This window comes from Phodopus roborovskii, unplaced genomic scaffold (assembly GCF_943737965.1).
Source record: "Phodopus roborovskii unplaced genomic scaffold, PHOROB, whole genome shotgun sequence".
NCBI lineage: Eukaryota > Metazoa > Chordata > Mammalia > Rodentia > Cricetidae > Phodopus > Phodopus roborovskii.
Genome location: NW_026125052.1, coordinates 5903144 through 5921703, shown reverse-complemented (window position 1 = coordinate 5921703; position 18560 = coordinate 5903144). Strand labels below are relative to the sequence as shown.

At 41.1% G+C, this 18560-nt stretch overlaps 1 protein-coding gene across 6 annotated transcripts in view; it reads left to right on the top strand.

The window, feature by feature from the left end:
• Positions 1-18560, top strand: part of Ankfn1 (ankyrin repeat and fibronectin type III domain containing 1) — a 369637-nt gene that overhangs the window by 226941 nt on the left and 124136 nt on the right. For 3 of the 6 annotated variants that reach the window (XM_051192277.1, XM_051192357.1, XM_051192021.1), the window contains 3 exons: positions 783-917; positions 12123-12324; positions 15314-15524. In XM_051192277.1, the coding sequence (XP_051048234.1) occupies positions 12139-12324; positions 15314-15524 (397 nt within the window). In that variant the 5' untranslated portion in view covers positions 783-917; positions 12123-12138. The remainder of the gene's footprint in view (positions 1-782; positions 918-12122; positions 12325-15313; positions 15525-18560) is intronic. The other 3 variants (XM_051192194.1, XM_051192139.1, XM_051192086.1) reach the window with 1 other exon arrangement.

The following is an 18560-nucleotide window of genomic DNA, read 5'->3' as shown; positions in this document are numbered from 1 at the left end:
TTGGGCTTTTCATTTCAGAGGGAGACATAAGAGAACCCTTCTTGTAAGGCTTTCGAGGAAATCCATTTCATGTGTTGCATTAGTCATGTAAAGCACAGCACTGGGGAGGGAGCCAGGTACACCCATGTGTGGCTGGCACAGAAACAGCATTGGAATCTTCTTCATGAGGCTCATGGGGTCCTAAGCCTGGTGCGTGCTGACTATTTTCTCACTCCTACTCAAAACCCAAATGCCTAGACTGAGAGCCCCAGTACTTGCAGGAGCCCCATCACTCCTCCTAGAAGTCTAGGGGAGGGAGGGGATGTGACTGCCACCTGTGTGCTTCTGGATTCAGGCAGCTGTGGGAGCATATCACTGAAGGGGCTCTCGAGCCACAGGTGATAATTCTCCTGCTCTACTAATGTGATGCAGAACTAACTGGCTGCTTCACAGTCCCTTTGTGGACCCTTGACTGACAGTTGGTCCTGATTCAGTATTGTGTGTCATTCTGAATGGTCCCCACAGATACAATAGGTTAAATACACACTGAAGTCATGGCACCCTTTTACAACACACACACACACACACACACACACACACACACACACACACACGCTTGAGAAATCCAGCCTTCCCGGCTGCAGTCCCGAGAACATACCTAGATTCTAAGCCAAGCTGTTTCCCTCTCCCCTCCTCTCCTCATGCATCATTCACGCTTTTATTTTGCATTAGGAGAAGCTTAGTGATCATGGACTTCGGCTCTTGCCTGGAGTGATCCTGTTCGCATTTTATTCTTTGCACAGAATAGGAAGGAGGTTCGCTTGCTTTGCGCAGAAGCTGAGCTACAGGAGAAAGCAGAGCCAATGTGATTTATTGAATGAAAGCACTGGATACTTCCCAGCAACTTGTTCTTCTGCTGCCTCGAACATCTTAAGCTGGTAAGTCAAATTTATTGTTGTCTTTCTCTGTGTATAAATGTGTGGGGGGGGGGCTTCCTCAGGCATGGATGATTTTTTAAATGTGTTTGTGTTAGTGTGGTTTAATATATATAATATATATATATGCATATATATCTGCATATTCCAAAGTTTGTTGCAGGCAGTCCATGAGGAATACGACTAAGCATGCACAGAGTGGTCTGTTGTAGCACATACACACAGCCATGTGGAGCATCGAGAATGAGGGTGGGGGAGGCCTATTTCTGACAACTGGGCATTTTCTTTGCAGCAAGCTTAGTCACAAGAAGTGCTTGCATAACTGATTACTATTAGATATTAACAAAAATAAATGACTGCTTTGTGATAGAGATAGATCAGTTTTCACTTGTGTTCCTGAATACCTTAGGAAATACCTGTTGGATCAGGTAAAGGTGGGCCCCATCATGGTGATAATCCAAACTCAGGCAAGCTACTGCCTTTGATCTAGTTTACAGGCTAAGCATGCAGAGTGTGAGATCAGAGCTCTGTCCATCGTGGGCCAGCCTGTCCATCAATCACATGAAAACTGTGTCAGTGAAGATCCTTGCCAGAGTAACAGAGTGGACATTCATTCGAGGGCTTGCTTGGCCCTCTGGCTTCTTATTTTCACTAATGTCTGGTTGGTAGGGAGAATTCAAACTGTGGTGTTGTAAGCATCTTATTGCCTATGTTGGATGTTGTTATGTCTGTGGCCACAAGTATAGTACCACTGATGCTGGCTTCTGAAAATCCTGGTATTCACTTGCCTTTCCCATTTCCTAAGTAAGATATAAGATGACCTCTGCAGAGGGGGAAAGTGAAGGGAGAAAGTTACTGCTTTCCCTACTGTTCCTTAGCTGGTCTCCTTTATGGCAACCCCAATCCATCTCTGGTGAGTTCGGAGCCCATATAAATGTCATAGAGTGTAATGTCTTTGGTGCACTCCTGCTGCTGTAGGATCACTGGCCACTCAGCTGAAGCTCTGGCCTCGGGTGCTGACAAAGATGGATGATGTTAGAACAGCGAGCAGCAGGATTCTTCAAATACAAACCAGAGTCGGGAAATCTGAGAGATGGGGGAGGTTCCCCCTAGTCGAAAGCATCCCCAAGCTACTCTATCACCAAGAAAAATCATTCTCCCATGGGACTGTCCCTGTTTCACAAATGATATCAGGGACTGAAGAAGGCAGAATTGCCTATTGGTCAGACAACTGGTAAGATGGCAGGAGAGTGGAGTGTGTTTACTAGATCCAACACTTTGGACAATTCCCTTGGGAATCCCTGGGTATCCATCTGTCTCCCCCATTCCTGGCTGTTTCAAAGTAGGGATGCTAAACTTGGTTAACATAGCCACGAGACACTGCTTTCAGCTCTGCCCACAGTGCCCTTGTCCATACACTCCAACTCTCAGACACCCATGAGGTGTGCATGGGAGGACTAAGGGCTCTGTGTCCTTTCCCTCCTCTGAGGGACACAGAGAACCTGATAAGCAGCATAGCTGCATTTTGTCTAAGAGAGAACAGAGCTGAAAAGTTATATTTGAAGAAACTCAAATAAATAGTTTATCTTCAAAAACATTTTTTTCAATTAGTAGTAACTGATTTTTTGTGCATATGATCCCAAAATCTGAAGCCTTAAGTGTTTTCAAAGGAATGTGCAGGTGTTTTATGGGGGAAGGTAGGTGAGGATAGAACCATGAATAGAACTTACAGAGACTGATAGTTGTTTGGTTAGCCGGTGTTAGCATAATATATACCGTAATGTGAGGAGTTCTAGTGCACTATTGTCAAGCCTCTAGGATTAAGATGTGTGAAGTTATTTCCTTGGAAATTTGGTATTTCTAGGTATTTCTGCCTTTTAGAAAATACATTTTCAGATGGAGCAACTCATTAGCCATTGATCCCTTCCCATGTATTGTTTTAACCTCAAGGGCATACAAATGATGGATGACGGTGGTATCAATTATTGTACTTTCTATTTACCTCACTCCAACCTCCATGAACTGCCTGTATAGTTACCCTACTTTTGATCATAAAATCAGGTAATCTTTCAATAATGATTTTACCTTCTTTCTGTGGGATGCTTGACAACACCCTCTAAATCCAAAAGGTTCTTGACCTTTCTAGCACTGTGACCCTATTATACAGTTCTTCATATTGTGGTGACTCCTAACCACGAAATTATTAGGTGGCTAATTCCTAATTGTAATTTTGCTACTGTTATGAATCATAATGTAAATATCTGCTATACAGGATATATGATATGTGGCCCCCAAATGGGTGATGACCCACAGGTTGAGAACTGTGATCTAGATTCTTTATAGAGCTTTGAGAGTCACATGGGGAAGAACAGACTACCATCCCCTCTGTGAAACTCACATTTTGGCATAGGTGGGGAATTAATGTTTTATAGGGATGCACTTTGTGTTTATCAGAATATTCTAAAGACAGATGGTAGAGATGGTGGCACAACACTGCAAATGTACTCCATGTTGCAGAAATGGTTGAAATCAATTTTGTTCTAATTATATTTTGCATGTAGAGGAAAGTTTCTGTCCTACCTGGTCCTGCAGCCTCTTTAGTCCCAAATAAACACACAGAGGCTTGTATTAATTATAAACTGTTTAGCTTATTGCTCAGGCTTAATACTAACAAGCTCTTACAACTTAAACTACCCCATAATTCTTATCTATGTTTAGCCATATGACTTGGCACCTTTTCTCAGGAAGGAATTCTGCCTGGCCACCTCTCTCTCCTTTCTCTTCCCAGAATTTTCCTAGTCTGGTAGCTCTGCCTATATTTCCTGCTTGGCTATGGGCCATTTTATTAAACCAATACAAGAGACAAATTTTTACAGTGTCAAGAGCATTGTCCCACATCATTTCACCACAATAAAGGAATCATCAAGAAGTACCCCATTGCGTTTTCTCTTTGATTTCTTTCTTTGTATGTGTGTGTGTGCATGTGTATATGTTTATTCCTTATTATTTTCATGTATTTGTCTGTGGCACACTAAATTTAATTAGGATTGCCTGGGTGTGAATAGGCAAGAGTTGTATTTAATTGGGCAACAGCAACCTACCTATGTGTACGCCACTGAGAAATATGATTCTACTTCTCTAAACAACCATTAACCATTTTGATTCCTCAGGGAGGGGTGAGGACTTAGCAGCCTCTTCCCTCTGTGTGATGGAATGTTGATGACCGTCTTGGGTAGGTAGCCACTGCTACTGTGAGATCATAAGTTCACCAGCAATCCCTGTACAAAAGACAGCTTTGCACATCACTCCTTCTCATCCTCGGGATCTTACAGTCTACTCCTCATCTTTGATGTATCCCTAGCCTTGGGGAAAGTGAATGTTCTGTTTTGGGCTTAGAACTCCACGGCCGTTTATTCTCAACACTTTCATCAGTTAGGAGTCTCTATATTAATCACCACCCACATCAAGGTTTTCTGACCAAGTCTGAGAACTACATTAGTCTATGTGATACACAAATATATTTAGTAGGCAGTTTGACACTATGTCCACATAGCAAAGAAACATTAATAGGTTCCCTGCTATGGTTTGGGTCCTCCATGGCTATGGGCTTATGAACAGATTTGTAGCACCAGGCATGCATTCTTCCTGTGTAGTGGCTTTATAATTCCAACCAGAAAGCAGTTAGTAACCCATATAGTCCCCAGCTCTGTGCTTTTTACAAGAGATTTATATTTGGTTCTCCCTTCCAAACATTCCCACACTCCTTCCATCTCAAATAACCCTCTGGTTACTACCAAATTCTCTAAAAATGCAAATCTCAACTTTTTAAGAGTGTGTGTTTTTACTTTAAATTGTTCTGTAGTAACTGTGCATGTGTATTGAGTACAGTGTGAAATCCCTATGTGCATATATGGTATGAATGATCATATGACTGGGATAATTGATGAGTCCATCACTTCAGAGTGTCTTATGTTCCCTGCTGCACACAGCATAATGTATTGGTTTTTTATCACGTGTGCAGGGCCCTGGATGTTTTGACCCTGTTACCTCTCCAGTCCTCTTTCCTAAGATTCATGTACAGTATAGCTGATGAAATGTGCCACTGTGCAAGTCAGAGCCCAAAGGAGTTCCATTCCCCACTTTCCAGCATGTTCTACTAGCCCATCTCTACACACTTTCCTGTCTCTACATCCTCACCTGGAGTGTCATTTCTTTTTCTTTTTCTTTTTTTCTGGAGTGTCATTTCTTGATAATTATGTCTCACTCGGCATTCAAAATTATTTCCATGACTCACCTTCTCTGGCCCACTTTCCTTTGACCCTTGCTTTTCTCACAGTAACTTCCTGTCACTCCAGACACTCACCTCTCTGTGATACCTCTCTGACCCTGGCCTTTTTAAGGGAGATTGTTAGAGGTTAAGAGCTCAGACACAGATCCACATCGCTTGCACTTGAATCCTAGATCTGCCCTTTAACAGAGCCTCAATTTATTGCAACTACAATAAGGATAATAATCCTGCCTCCAAATGGCTATTAAGAGAATCAAGACATTTGTATGCATGAAAGTACTGCAATGGACTAGATGCTTATGGCCCTCCAAAATTCAGACAGTGAGATTCTAACCATCAAGTTGTCTTTAGTTGGGGGTTTCTATTGCTGTGAAGAGATACCATGACCATGAGAACTCTTATAAAGGAAAACATTCAATTGGGGCTAGCTTACAGTTTCAGAGGTTTAGTGTGTGGTATGCAGGCAGACATGGTGCTGGAGAGGAAGTTGAGAGCTCTACATCCATAGGCAGCTGGAATTTTTGTTCCACACTGGATGTAGCTTGAGCGCATGCTACCTCAAAGCCCACCCTCACGGTGACAATCTTCCTCCAACAAGGCTATACCCACTCAAACAAAGCCACACCTCCTCATAGTACCACTCCCTATGGGGATCATTTTCTCTTAGACTACCAAAGCACTAAGACCAGGAAGGCAGAGCTCTCCTAGATGAGATTAGTGTCACTCTAAGAGACCAAGACAGCTAGCTACACCCTGACACTACAAGGACACAGAAAGAAGGCTGTCTATGAACCAAGGAACAGGGACATTGAAGCTACAGGCATCTTGATCTTGGCTTCCCCAGCCTCTAGAACTATGGGAAATAAGTTCCTCTTTTTTTATGATAGTAAGTTCATTTGTTATAGCAGCATGGAGACAAGCTTGATTCTAATTACTGTCCAACTCTCTGAAATTTCTGTACCACAATATTCCATAGCTGTGTGTTTGTCCTACTGTCTTTCCTTCTAACCTATGAGCACCCTGGGAACAGCTAAAGTAACTACTTTAACTTGTATAGGATTTTCCCCTTTTTTTGCATTGAAAGTCTTAGAAACTGGGCTTCTGCAATCCCAGGAAGGCTGACTGTGGAAGATCATATCTACTGTCTTTGTGAGCACCCAGGATCATACTCAGGATACATAGGTTACCAACTAGATCATCTGTACATATATTTTGAACTACAGAGTCACCGTTAATTATTGTTTGATCTTTTTCCCCATAAACATTCACTTTAAAACTAGAAACCAGGGCTTATAAGATGGTTCAGTGAGGGTACCTGCCACCAATCATGACAATATGAATTATATCCCCAGACCCCACATAGTGGAAGGAGAGAACCAACTCCAAAAAGTTGTCCTCTGACTTCCACATGTATGTATGGTGTGGCATGTGCATGTGTATACAACACATTGTGCACATACACAGAGAGAGACAGACACAGAGAGAGTTAAGTGTAACTTTAAAAATATTTGTAAAAACTTTAAAAAGCAATGTTCCTCCTGAGTCACAACTGACATTTCATTTATATATATATATATGTATGTATATATATATATATATATATATATATATATATATAATTTCAAAGGGAACAGAAACTAGAAAGGCAGCTTCCATTGTTATATGTCAATACTGTAATGGAGTGGGCCACCCCTTAGCAATCAAAGACACACTTGTCAGCTAACATCGGGTGGAGAATGGATGGGGTCAAACTTTCTCTTCGTCTGATGAAAGGCAGGTTGAAGTCAGAAGGTCCCCAATTCACATCACAGCCTAAAGAACAATATTTCCTGAGTCAAATATGTTCCCTTCACTGAGCCTGTTTGTCCACCCAGCTGTCAGAAATGACAAGAGCTCCAATTTCTAATATGCTGTGTCTTGAACGATTTCTCATCCAAGCTGGCTCAGATAATTTCCAAAGTACAATGACACTGAAAACTTTCCACAGCCAAGCTCCAGTGAAACATGGTTCAAAACTAGGACAAGAAATCTTGACTTTGGAATCAAGGTCAAGCATGGAGAAGCTGCCAGGCAGCCAGACTAAGTCACCTTAGCAATAATAATAGCAGGACTGTTAGAAGCATAGGTTTTGGAGTCAAAGTTCACAACTTGCTGCTCTACTTTCTTGTCCTAAGGTCCTGGATATATTACCTGACCTCTCTGGGACTCAGTTTCCTTGTTTATAAAGTGAGGATATAACTATTCCTCAGTCTTTAGACGAAGCTCAAATGTAAAATGAAGATGAAATAATGGTACCTGCTTTTACATATGATGTGAAGTAGGGGTTGGACCTTTTGGTTCTTACTGATAATTTTCCTAGTGTTAACAGCACTGACAAGAGACTGTTTTCTCTACTAATTGCCTCAACGCACTTTCCAAAAGCAATTACCCCCATGTGTTCAGATCATTTGTGGAGCCTCAATTCTCCTTACGTTGCTTTCCTTACTCCACTGTCTACATATCCACAGTTTTATTCTAAAGTCGACTCTGCATGCTTTTACCTCTGTGGCTCTATAGTGAGTCTTGAGATCAGGAAATAGAAGTCTTCCCATTTTCCTTCTTCAAAATTGTTTTGACTTCTTTAGACCCCTTGCTTTTTTCTGAAAGTGTCACTACAAATTTGCTTTTGATCGGGTTCGCATTTAGTGCAATGTTGGGCATAGTTCTGTATTCATACCTTCAACCACAGGACCTGGTGAGAATGAGAGTTGAAAATTTTATGTAGGCTCATAGCTCCTGAGGGCTTCACCTGTCACACGGGAAAGTTCACGGCAGTAGGAATGGGTGGCAGAAGTTCCTTCCTCATAGCAGACCTCACAGCAGAAAGAATTCTTCACAGCAGGAATTGACAGAAAGACAGCTTGGCGTAATGTTCAGATTTACTCTAGTTAAGATCCCACAGCCTTTCAAAACAGTGCCACCAGCTGGGGAACCCATGTTCAAAACATGATCCTGTGGGGACAAAATAGAACCAAAATGTAACCAAGTTTTTACTGTTTTTATTCATTCTCTCAAGTTGAAGAAATTCCCTCAAATTCCTGCAAGTTCTTTCCACCCCCAATTTGGTTCAGTGTATTAGTAGATCCGGTCATTTCTTGCATCTATCAAGGTGACTGTGGAGTGCTTCTTCTCCTTCGCCTGTGTTGATTTATCTTGAAACTTACTGATTTTTGTTTTTCCTGTCAAAACAAATACGCTATTGGGTTCCAGTGAATTTTTCATCTCAGTCATTATACTTTTCAATTCCAGAACTTCTACTCTATTCTGTTTCATATTCTATTTCTCTATAATATTCTTACTTAGTGAGGTATCATGTTCTGTTTACATTTTAGACCTGATTTCCTTTAGCTCTATAAACACACTTAAAATGGTTGAAGGTGTTAGACAATGACTGCAACATTTGGCTTCCTCTGGGGCAATTTTGATTGACCTATTTATTTTCTTGGATGTGACCTGGGTTTTATCTATTTCTTATGATATTCTGTTGAAATAATAATATAGAAACTATGAAAGCCAGATTATCCCTTCTCCCCAGCATTTGTACTAATTCCATGGCACTTCACAACTTAAATCTGTGATCACTATATTTTTGAACTATACAGCCACTGACATCACTGCATGGCTCACCAAGTGACAATGAGTGAACTGAGATGTTTTTAAATGCCTAGAATTAGTGAGACCCCCATCCTGTGAAGGGGACAATACCAACATTCTGCCAGGTCGGGGCAACTCTAGGTTAGTCTTCATTTCCTTCTTGCACAGATCCTCTCATATTTTTTTCTGCCTTGCTCCCATCCCTAGTCATGAACATGATCTGCTAGACTCAGTAATATGTCAGAGCTTTTCAAAGCCCTTTATTTCCAAACCATCTCATTCCCAAAGTTCAGAGCAATTTAAAAGACTTGCTTAAAAATGCTGATGTCTGCTAAACAACCACCACAAAAAGCAAATACTCTAGAGGAAGAGGCTAATTGCTCTTGGGGGGCTGCAAGTCAAACAAAAATGACAAGCATTCCAAGAGAATCTCCTAGGGAACGACCAGAAAGATCAAATAATGATACTTCTAAGAGGGTAGAAATGAAATGGTGAAGGACCACCAACCTTATGGACCCTCTCCAGTGGCTGGCGGTCTACATGGTTTTTTGTTTTAACGAGTGCTGATTTTCAGGGCTACCAGAATCTGGGAAAGATGAGAATAGGGCAAAAGAAATTAGAATGAAGCCCAATACTTGTACTGAATTCATCTCTCCACCTTAAATAAGCAACCCTTTCCTTTTTCTCTAATTTTTCAACCTTCTTAGACTTATTTGCATTCCCCCTTCCCTTCTAAGAGCTGAAAGTTCCACCTTCTATTTCTATTTTAGCATAAGTTACTAGAAAAATCCAAAATGAAATAGCTATATTTGCATTTTTCTATCAAAATTTAAAAGGTACATAAAATTGGCCATGTCTAACGCCTGTAGGAAAGATCAAGATGATAGCTTGATGTCTAGTTTTGCAAAAAGATTTGGGGTAACTTACTAGTTGTTACTAATTTATTGTCAGGCTACCGTGCACCAAAAGAGACAGCAGGGGTCAATCCTTCTTCAATTTAATCTTCATACCTCTTTACCCAATAGTATGTTGTCTATTTATATGTGATAAATAAGATCAGAGAGTTTAAATGAGGCACCCAAAGCCACATATGCTGTAGATAACAATATCAGGAGTCAAGCATGAATCAATCAAATTCCAAAGCTTGCCCCTTTCCATAAGAGTGAAAGAGCCAAGAGCACAGTCAGTTGGTGGAGACATTTATATTTATAAGGAAAGGAAACGGGAATCTGCCCTTCTCATTCTCTCTCATCTAAGAAAATTTAACATACAGAGGAAGAAAGAATAAAGATAGCTGAAAGCTAGAGGAGTGGAAACATGCTGATGAATAGCCTGGAAGAAAGGGACAGCTGGGGAGCATGAGGAGGAAGTCAAAGAAGCAGAGAAAGTCAACCTACATTGACAGAAGGGGACAGATGGGAGAGGCACAAGGACAGAGGGGGCCGTGTGGGTAGGTGTCATCAGTTAGAGGGCAAGTAGACGGAATTTGATCAAACAACAGGAATGTATTTACAGAACTCCTGGGCATTGTGGGAGATACAAAAGAATGTAGAGTTATTTTGGGAAGGATAATGATGTAGGCAAGACAGATGGCTTGAACTAGGGTGTCAATGCTGAAGGAAAGTCTAGAGACAGAAGGCAGAAATAAAGAGGTTAGAGCAATCCCCACGTGATAGCCTGGAATCTGGAACTTTTGGGAAATATTAAAGAAAACCCTGTGGTTGCTATTGAGTCAAAGAGAAAGGATTTGTAGATTGGAGGGAAAGAGGATAAATCACCAAACCTTTCTACTTCTTCTTTGAAGTCAATTAAAATGATATTAAAGATATATTAAAATGCACTCACACAAGCAGTGCCGTGTGTCCCCAGTCCAATATAAGTGTGTCTGCCTAGCTAAGATTGGGGAGGGACTAATGGGCATGACTAAGACTAGATTGGTTTCAGTTATCAATCTGTCTTGGAAGAAGTTGCAAGTTAGTTTGAAAAGGTGCCTGAGGACACTTAAATGTCATGATAGTGATATTCCATTTGTTGGTGAGAACATAAATCAAAGGTAGTTGGTACTAGCATTGCAGGTAAGCTATGTCATTCAAAATGCGATAGGAAGTGATAGAAAAGTAGCAGTGCTTTTTCAGAGAATGCCAGTGCCCCAGAGGCTACAGGGAGGGAAACACAGTTTGCATCACAATGTATAGACTAGCAGTTCTACTTTTGCGTTTAGCCATTCAAGACGCATCATAGCATCATATAGCAGGCAAGCACAGCCTTTTTAGTCTCCATATTGCTATAGCAACATCCAAATTAATGGTGGATGGATTTTTGAAGTGACAAAACTGACCTCGCAGAAACTGACTTCAGGTGTGACATGAGAGGGGACCTACTAGAGATTTTAGGAGCAATAGTCAAGTACTACGTGAAGACTGCTAGGCAGGAACAGAGAGCTCCTACCCAGGATGTCCAATATAAGCAGAGGCCAGTCCTATAGACGCAAAGTCCCTGAGCACACTGGCGTAATCAAGTGAACACAATTAACTACACAATTTGAGTGTTATTCTCAGAAGAAGAGGGTTACGCAGAGAACCAGTCTTTCTTTCTTTCTGTCTTTCTTTCTTCCTTCCTTCTTTCCTTCCTTTCGTCCTTCCTTCCTTTTCGTTCTTTCTTTTTTCAAGACAGGTTTTGTTTTGTTTTGTTTTTTGGTTTTTGTTTTTTGTTTTTTTTTTACAGCCCTGGCTGTCCTGGAACTCATTCAGTAGACTAGGTTGGCCTCGGACTCACAAAGATCCACCTGCCTCTGCCTCCTGAATGCTAGGATTAAAGGTATGTGCCATCACTGCCTGACTGACCCACACTTTCTTATCCATCCAATAGAGATCAGCAGCTGGGCGGGGGGGGGGGGTGTTAAACAGTCTCAATTACATATATCCAAGATTACACTCATCCCCTAGATACAGCACTAAGATACTTTCCTAATTAAGCTAGATGACAAGGGTTTTAATTGTTCATATGTAAATAGATATTTCATATAGGAAATGGGGTTGTCATGTCATTCCTGCTACCAGTCAGGTCTGGAGCCATAATGAAGCTGCTTCTTTTCCCTGGGTTTCCATTTTCCTTTCTGAAGCAGGCAGAAGCTGGGGTTGGTGATCTCTGCGGGCCTTCCCAGCTGGAATATCACATTTGGATCTAAGATTTCCAGATGGCTCCTGGAGGTGATAGAGTTCTTTGTTGTGTGTAATGTGTAATTGCATTGTTTGTAATCATCGTGCATCCTGTTTTCCTTGTCTTAGGAACTGCCGCTTGAAAATGACACAACAAATGCAGAATTTACATCTTTCTCAGTCAAAAAAGCACAGCGCTCCATCATCTCCCAATGCTGCCAAGCGCCTGTACAGGAACCTCTCTGAGAAGCTGAAGGGCAGCCACTCGTCCTTTGATGAGGCCTATTTTAAAACCAGAACGGATCGGCTGAGTCTCAGAAAGACATCCGTGGTAACAGAACCCTTTCTACTCCCATGGCAGTTCCTTGTTCAACAATTTAATGAGTTTCATTTTTACACACAAAGTCCATCAAGACAGGAACTCTCCATATGCATAATATTCCATTAAGTTTGGATGAATGGAAGACTTTCTCCTCCTCTTTTTTCTTAATTATTTTTCACTACCAGACCCAATAAGCAAATCTCCAAAACGGGCAGCTTGAGGGGATAGAAGTGTGTGGACTTGTGGGTAGATTGCTTGCTTGGAATGCACACACACACACACACACACACACACACACACACACACACACACGCAGAAAGAGAGAGAGAGAGATTCAGATTAAATGGACTGCCTGGGAGTATCAGTGCTCATTTAACTAATAGTATTAAAATCATTTGTAGGTTTCTGACATACATACCTATATGTATGCATACAAATATATATATATATATATATATTTCACATATGTTTCAGAAGTATTCAAAATAGAATCCAGGAATAGAGTTCTATTTACTATATAATGGGAAAAGGACAGAAAAGACCAGCAAAAACAAGTGGATAGAAAAACAAACATCTACATCAAAACTTTAGGCAAACATGCTCCCTGAAATGTAGCATTACATTCTCCTTTGAGTCCCCAGGCAGTCAAAGCAGGAAAGACAATCATGTGTGACCTCCCATTAGCCGATAACTAAAAGTGTATCAGTCCATCAGGAAAAATGAGTATCTTCCTGTTGCTAAATTGGGTAGCCTGTATAGCTGTCATGGCAATTAGGCCATAGCCAGCAGCATGCTGAGTATATTACAGATGTTCTCAGTAGTTTTCTGCACTGGCTGTGGGTCAAAGCAGCTGGCACATATTCACATGGTCAACGAGAGTATTTTTGCAGGGAGGTAAAGGCTCCATTTGAGATTAAAGCAGAAGTAAGTCCTGGCCTTCCCAGATAGAAGCCAAGTTAGAGTTTGGAGGAGGAAATAACTTAAAAGGAGTAGTAAAATATGGCAGGCAAGAAACCAGAGACACTAATAATCAGAAACAAATGCACACTGGAGACAGGGCAAATGTTTTGATTTTGAATTCATTTGTTTTCTAATATGGTTTCCCATTTCACACCCATCTTCTGGGAGGGCTTAGCTGGGGTTAGTTTGTGACCTAAGCATCAGAAGTCCTTCAGTTTGGCAGACAGTGGAAAAGCCACTTTTCTATTCAGTACAGTGTCTTGCAGTAAGAGAACAGCATACCAAAATAGCCTTCTCCTCTGGGTCCCTATTGTCAAAACAAGCATTTGCATAATCGCTTCATATTTTCCCCAGGTTCCTATGCTGTGGTATGTGCTCAGCCGAAACTGACTGGCAAGCCTTGGATAGGGAAAATCAATTTTTGATGAGACTAAAAATAAAGTCTTCCTGCCTAAACATAAGGTCACTGAAGCTCTCCCGTATATTAATCAGATCCCAGCACTAGGTCGAGGCCAATGGCAACCCAGCATCTCTAAGAGCAAATCAATGCTTAGAGAAACAATACATAAATGCAGAAGTAGGGTATTCCTCCAGCTTCCCTGGCAAGCTACCAAAAAATAGTGTTCGTGAGAATTCCAGAGATCTTTTTTTGTTTATTGTTAATCTTTTACAAAAACTTTCCCCAAAGATTCATATTGTCCGTGTTATTTTTCTCTACAGATGATTTGTTGTTCATAAATACTCAACTTCTGTCCCTCTTAAACAATTATCCACTTAGCACTGAAGCCCTCCTGGGAAAACCACTCCAAAATCTCCCCTCAAAAATGCTCATGTATAATGACTGGGGGCCTGGGCTAAGAAATTGTGGGATATATACTAGTAAGTTCTATTATAGCTATAGCAAAAACTCCTCATAGATTAAGGGAGTAAGGGTTTACCCAGGGTTATGGCTTAAAGTCCGGCTGCCTGGCCTCATGCATTTGGCAGATATTGACAAGAATGTATGGCAGAAGTTGTTTGTCAGTTCTTAGTGGATGGGAAGCAGAAAGAAGGGCTATACATGAAGAGACCTAGGCAAGACAAATGTCCAATGACACGCCCCCAGTGATCTACTTCCTCCACCTTGGCCCCACCTTCTTCCTTTCACCACCTCCCAATTATGCTACCACATTGTGAATCCATCAAAGATTTAACCCTTTAGCTAGATCAGACCTCTTTAGATCTAGTTGTCTGTAGAAGCACCCCCAACTGTACACCCAGAGGTGTTTGTCCAGTAATCATCTGAGTGCTTCTCAACAGTGAAACTCATAGGAATAATTAACCTGAAATAAAGTATACCTAAAAGTATAGGCATCAGCAGCGTGCAGGTGGGATAGGTAAATGCAAAGCAACAGCTAAATTTTAAGATTACTCTTGTAACAGTATAGCATCTGGGCTGATGAGACCAAGACTTAGCAGTCAAGACCAGGGATAATAACACCTGAAGGTGGAAAAGAAGGGCAAGAATTGAGAGAAGCATAGATCATGCACTATCAATTAAATAGTCATAATTAAAACCATTTGTCCCCACATTATCTGTGCCAGCATTCACCCACCTGCGTTCTGCAGAACATTACCCCAAAGGTAAAGGGAAATACAACAAAATACAGATTAGCATGATTAAAATCCCTGAGGGATGCTACAGAAAACAAAGGAGCAATGACTTAATCCAGGATTTAAGAACATATTTAAATAGCTTACCAAGCAATATCCCTTCAGCAGCAGACTGGCTGCAGGGAGTTGATTTCCTCACTGCCTTACAGAGTGGGCAACATGGCTCATTATCACACCATCCTGTCACATCTAAATGTGTCTGGTCAATGCCTATTGGGAGATATGGAGGGATGGGCCAGCAGAGAGCTGACTTTTGAGAATCACATGATAAGTGATAGTTCTGTAATCATCCACTTGTATGTGTTCCAATGACCCCTAAAACAATCTCTGAAGCCCTGAGATATTGCCTGTGACATTGTACCAACCTGCCTTTCTTCATCTCCAGAATTTCCAGGGCAATGAAGCTATGTTTGAGGCAGTTGAGCAGCAGGATCTAGATGCTGTGCAGCTCCTACTCTACCAGTATACACCAGAAGAACTAGATCTGAACACACCAAACAGCGAGGGACTGACACCCCTGGACATTGCCATCATGACCAATAATGTGCCCATTGCTAGGATTCTTCTGCGGACAGGAGCCCGAGAAAGTCCACACTGTAAGTAATTCTAAACATAAAGACCCAGGTCATCCATCAGACCTTTCTCTATGCCACCAAAATGACCACGTAGGAATGGTTGATAAACACAGACTGTGAAACCCTTTATGTATTTCCAAAAGCTGTCATGCAAAGATCAATTAGTGTTTGTCAGTTTAAGCACTTGATTGTTCACTAATAAAAATACAATCCATTTTATTGAAAGTCTCCAAATGACTTTCTTCAAATGTAACCCAAGTTTTCAGGTATGTGACATCTTCAAATGATGACACAGAATTAGGAACCATTTGTAGGAAATAGATGAGCAATTGTTTGTGTGCAAGGCCTTCACTCAGACACTCACAAACACTGAGTGAAGACTGAGCCAAGTCTAGGAATGCAGTGACAAACTAGATAAACTCTTTAATCTCAAAGAGCACTTGCATCCTAGTTGAAGAGATTTCCCATAAGCAAATGGATTAATAACTACAACATGAATTCAGATCATGGTAAATGGTATGAAAAAAAACCAACAAATGAGTAGCAAGAGGTTGATAATGGAAGGGTCAATTTTAAATAGGATTAGGCAAGATAATCTTAGCTGATGTGGTACAGTATGAATAAGTTCAAGATGCTATAAAGTAATTAAACATCAAATGTAAGATCCATTCTGGGAAGAATCAACGGTAAGTAAAAGTCTTGAGATAGAAAGGAAGCTGAAGCACTGGAATAGAGCAAATGTAAGTGCTGACTGTGGGTGAAATCACAAGGACCATATAGCACAAGGCCTAGTAGCTATGCTAAGATGATTTCCTCTAAAGACTGGATGTGATGGAGAGTCAGTGGAATGATCTGTGAATGCCATGGTCTGTTTTACTTTGGAGGGTCACTATGATGGTCTGTGAAAAGTAAACAAGGGAGAGGCAGATGTAGAGATGGTATAATCAGTCAAGGAGCTACTTTAATGAATGGTCAATGGAAGATGTGCCAGTTGATGGGACTAGCATGACAGTAAGGTTGGCCAGAGACAGATGTCAGATAGTTGATAGACAAATAATGTAGACAGATAGATGGATGGTAGATGGTAGTAGATAGGTAATGATAGACAGATCCATAGACAGACAAGATAGATGACTGACAGATGGTAAACATGATAGATGTGATACAGATGATAGGTTATTGATAGGTTGAAAGATAATGAAGATACAGAGATAGAAATCGTACACCTCAAAATTCACTCATTAAAAAAAAAAAGTAATGTTCTCAAGTAATTCAGAACCAGGTAACCATCACCATAATCATTTAAGAACTTCTTTATCCCCCTATAAAGATCCCACTCCCTTTGCTTCTTACTCTTTGACCTCCTCACCATTCCTAGCCCTAGGAAAAAAATCAATAGTCATTTTGTGTTGTTGCTATTTTCACCAATTTGCCTGTTCAGGACTTTTCATACAATGTAATCATATGCAATGCAATTAGCTAGGTGCTATTCTGAGTACTTTATATATCGCGGTTAAATAAGGATCAGGATAAACAAATAGGCTGAATAGATGTTTATTCAGGGGACAATAACTTACAACCTAGACAGATGAACACCAGGAAAGTCCACCCTATGCTCTCCTGTCCGAGTCCCGCCAGCAAGAGAGCTTTTCCCGACTCTCTCTCCGACCTCCTTCCACAGGTCACTTCTGCCCATCGCTCCACCCCCCAATGGGCGTGGTCAGTGCCACAAAAGGACTATCTCATTACATTTATACATACTGACACCTTCAGTCCTCATAGCATCATGGCATCAGAGCTCACATTCCCCTTGGTGCAAACTCTCTGATCCAACAACCACAGTGGCTCAATGACACAGACTTTTTGTTCTCTAGAAAACTCACCAAACCATTGTTTCACTCACACTGATTCACTTATTTCCAAGTGGTGGGCCCCGGAAGACTGCAAGATCAGAGGGAGCTCGTAAATGATTAGAGCTCACATCTCAGCTGCCAGATCTCATAAATCACCACCACCCAAACACTTGTATCAGAACACTATTTCAAAAAAAAAAAAAAAATCTAAGCTTAGCAAGCCCATGTCAAAGAGCATGAGGAGTAGTGGGGGACAGGGGCTCTTCAGAAGAGCTACCTGGTCAGAGAGCTACTCCTTCTTAGCAAAATTTGAATATTCAGATGGATTAGTTTTAAAAAATAAAGGAAGATTAAACTGGGAGGGTATATGCTGCCTTCTGATTCTGTTTGCCATAATGTCTGTCCTCAATACTGGGGTGGAGAGAGAATTAGAGGGTTTGGACACAGTGTGCAGAATAAGCCCCCATTCTATAAGAACAAGGAGACTATTCATGTAGATGTTACCACTCCTTATACCCTGAGTTGGATGAAACATTAGTCCTCCTCACCTGAGACTGCAGAAGTGTACATTTTCTCTGTGAACTCTAAGACTCCCAATGTGCCTGAGCACTTCCATTTATAATTCAGCTTCCATGGAAGTGCTCATGTACTGGGCTGGGAATGTGGTTGTTATCAGAGTACCTATGTATCTTGTACAAAGCCCTGGCCTCAATCCTCAATGCCTACTGCAGAAACTGAACATGGTAGTGGATGCCTATCATCCCTGCACTTGGGAGGTATGGGCATAGGAATCTGAAATTAAAGGTCATCCTTGGCAAGAAAGCAAGCGCAAGGTAAACTGAGCCATGAGAGTCAGTACTCAAGTACCAACTATCTGGTAACCCAAACCCAAACTTGCTAAAAATTCCAAATCTTCCTGGCTCTCACTGGGATGATGACCGTATTGTTATCACAAAGTTGCAAAAAGAGGAACAATAAGTTAAAACAGGTAGGCTCTGGGAATAGAGACACCTAAGTTACCTTGGCCACCCAAGAAATCAAAATGACATCTACAGACTCAAATATATGCAAATGACAAAGAAATAATTGGCTGAGTGTCCATGAGGTCCCTGCATGCATCATTTCTGAATTTTAACACTAACCTTTCTGCATGGTGTTAAATCGATTTTCAAGATGAGTTACTTACGATTGTGAAAAGGTAAAT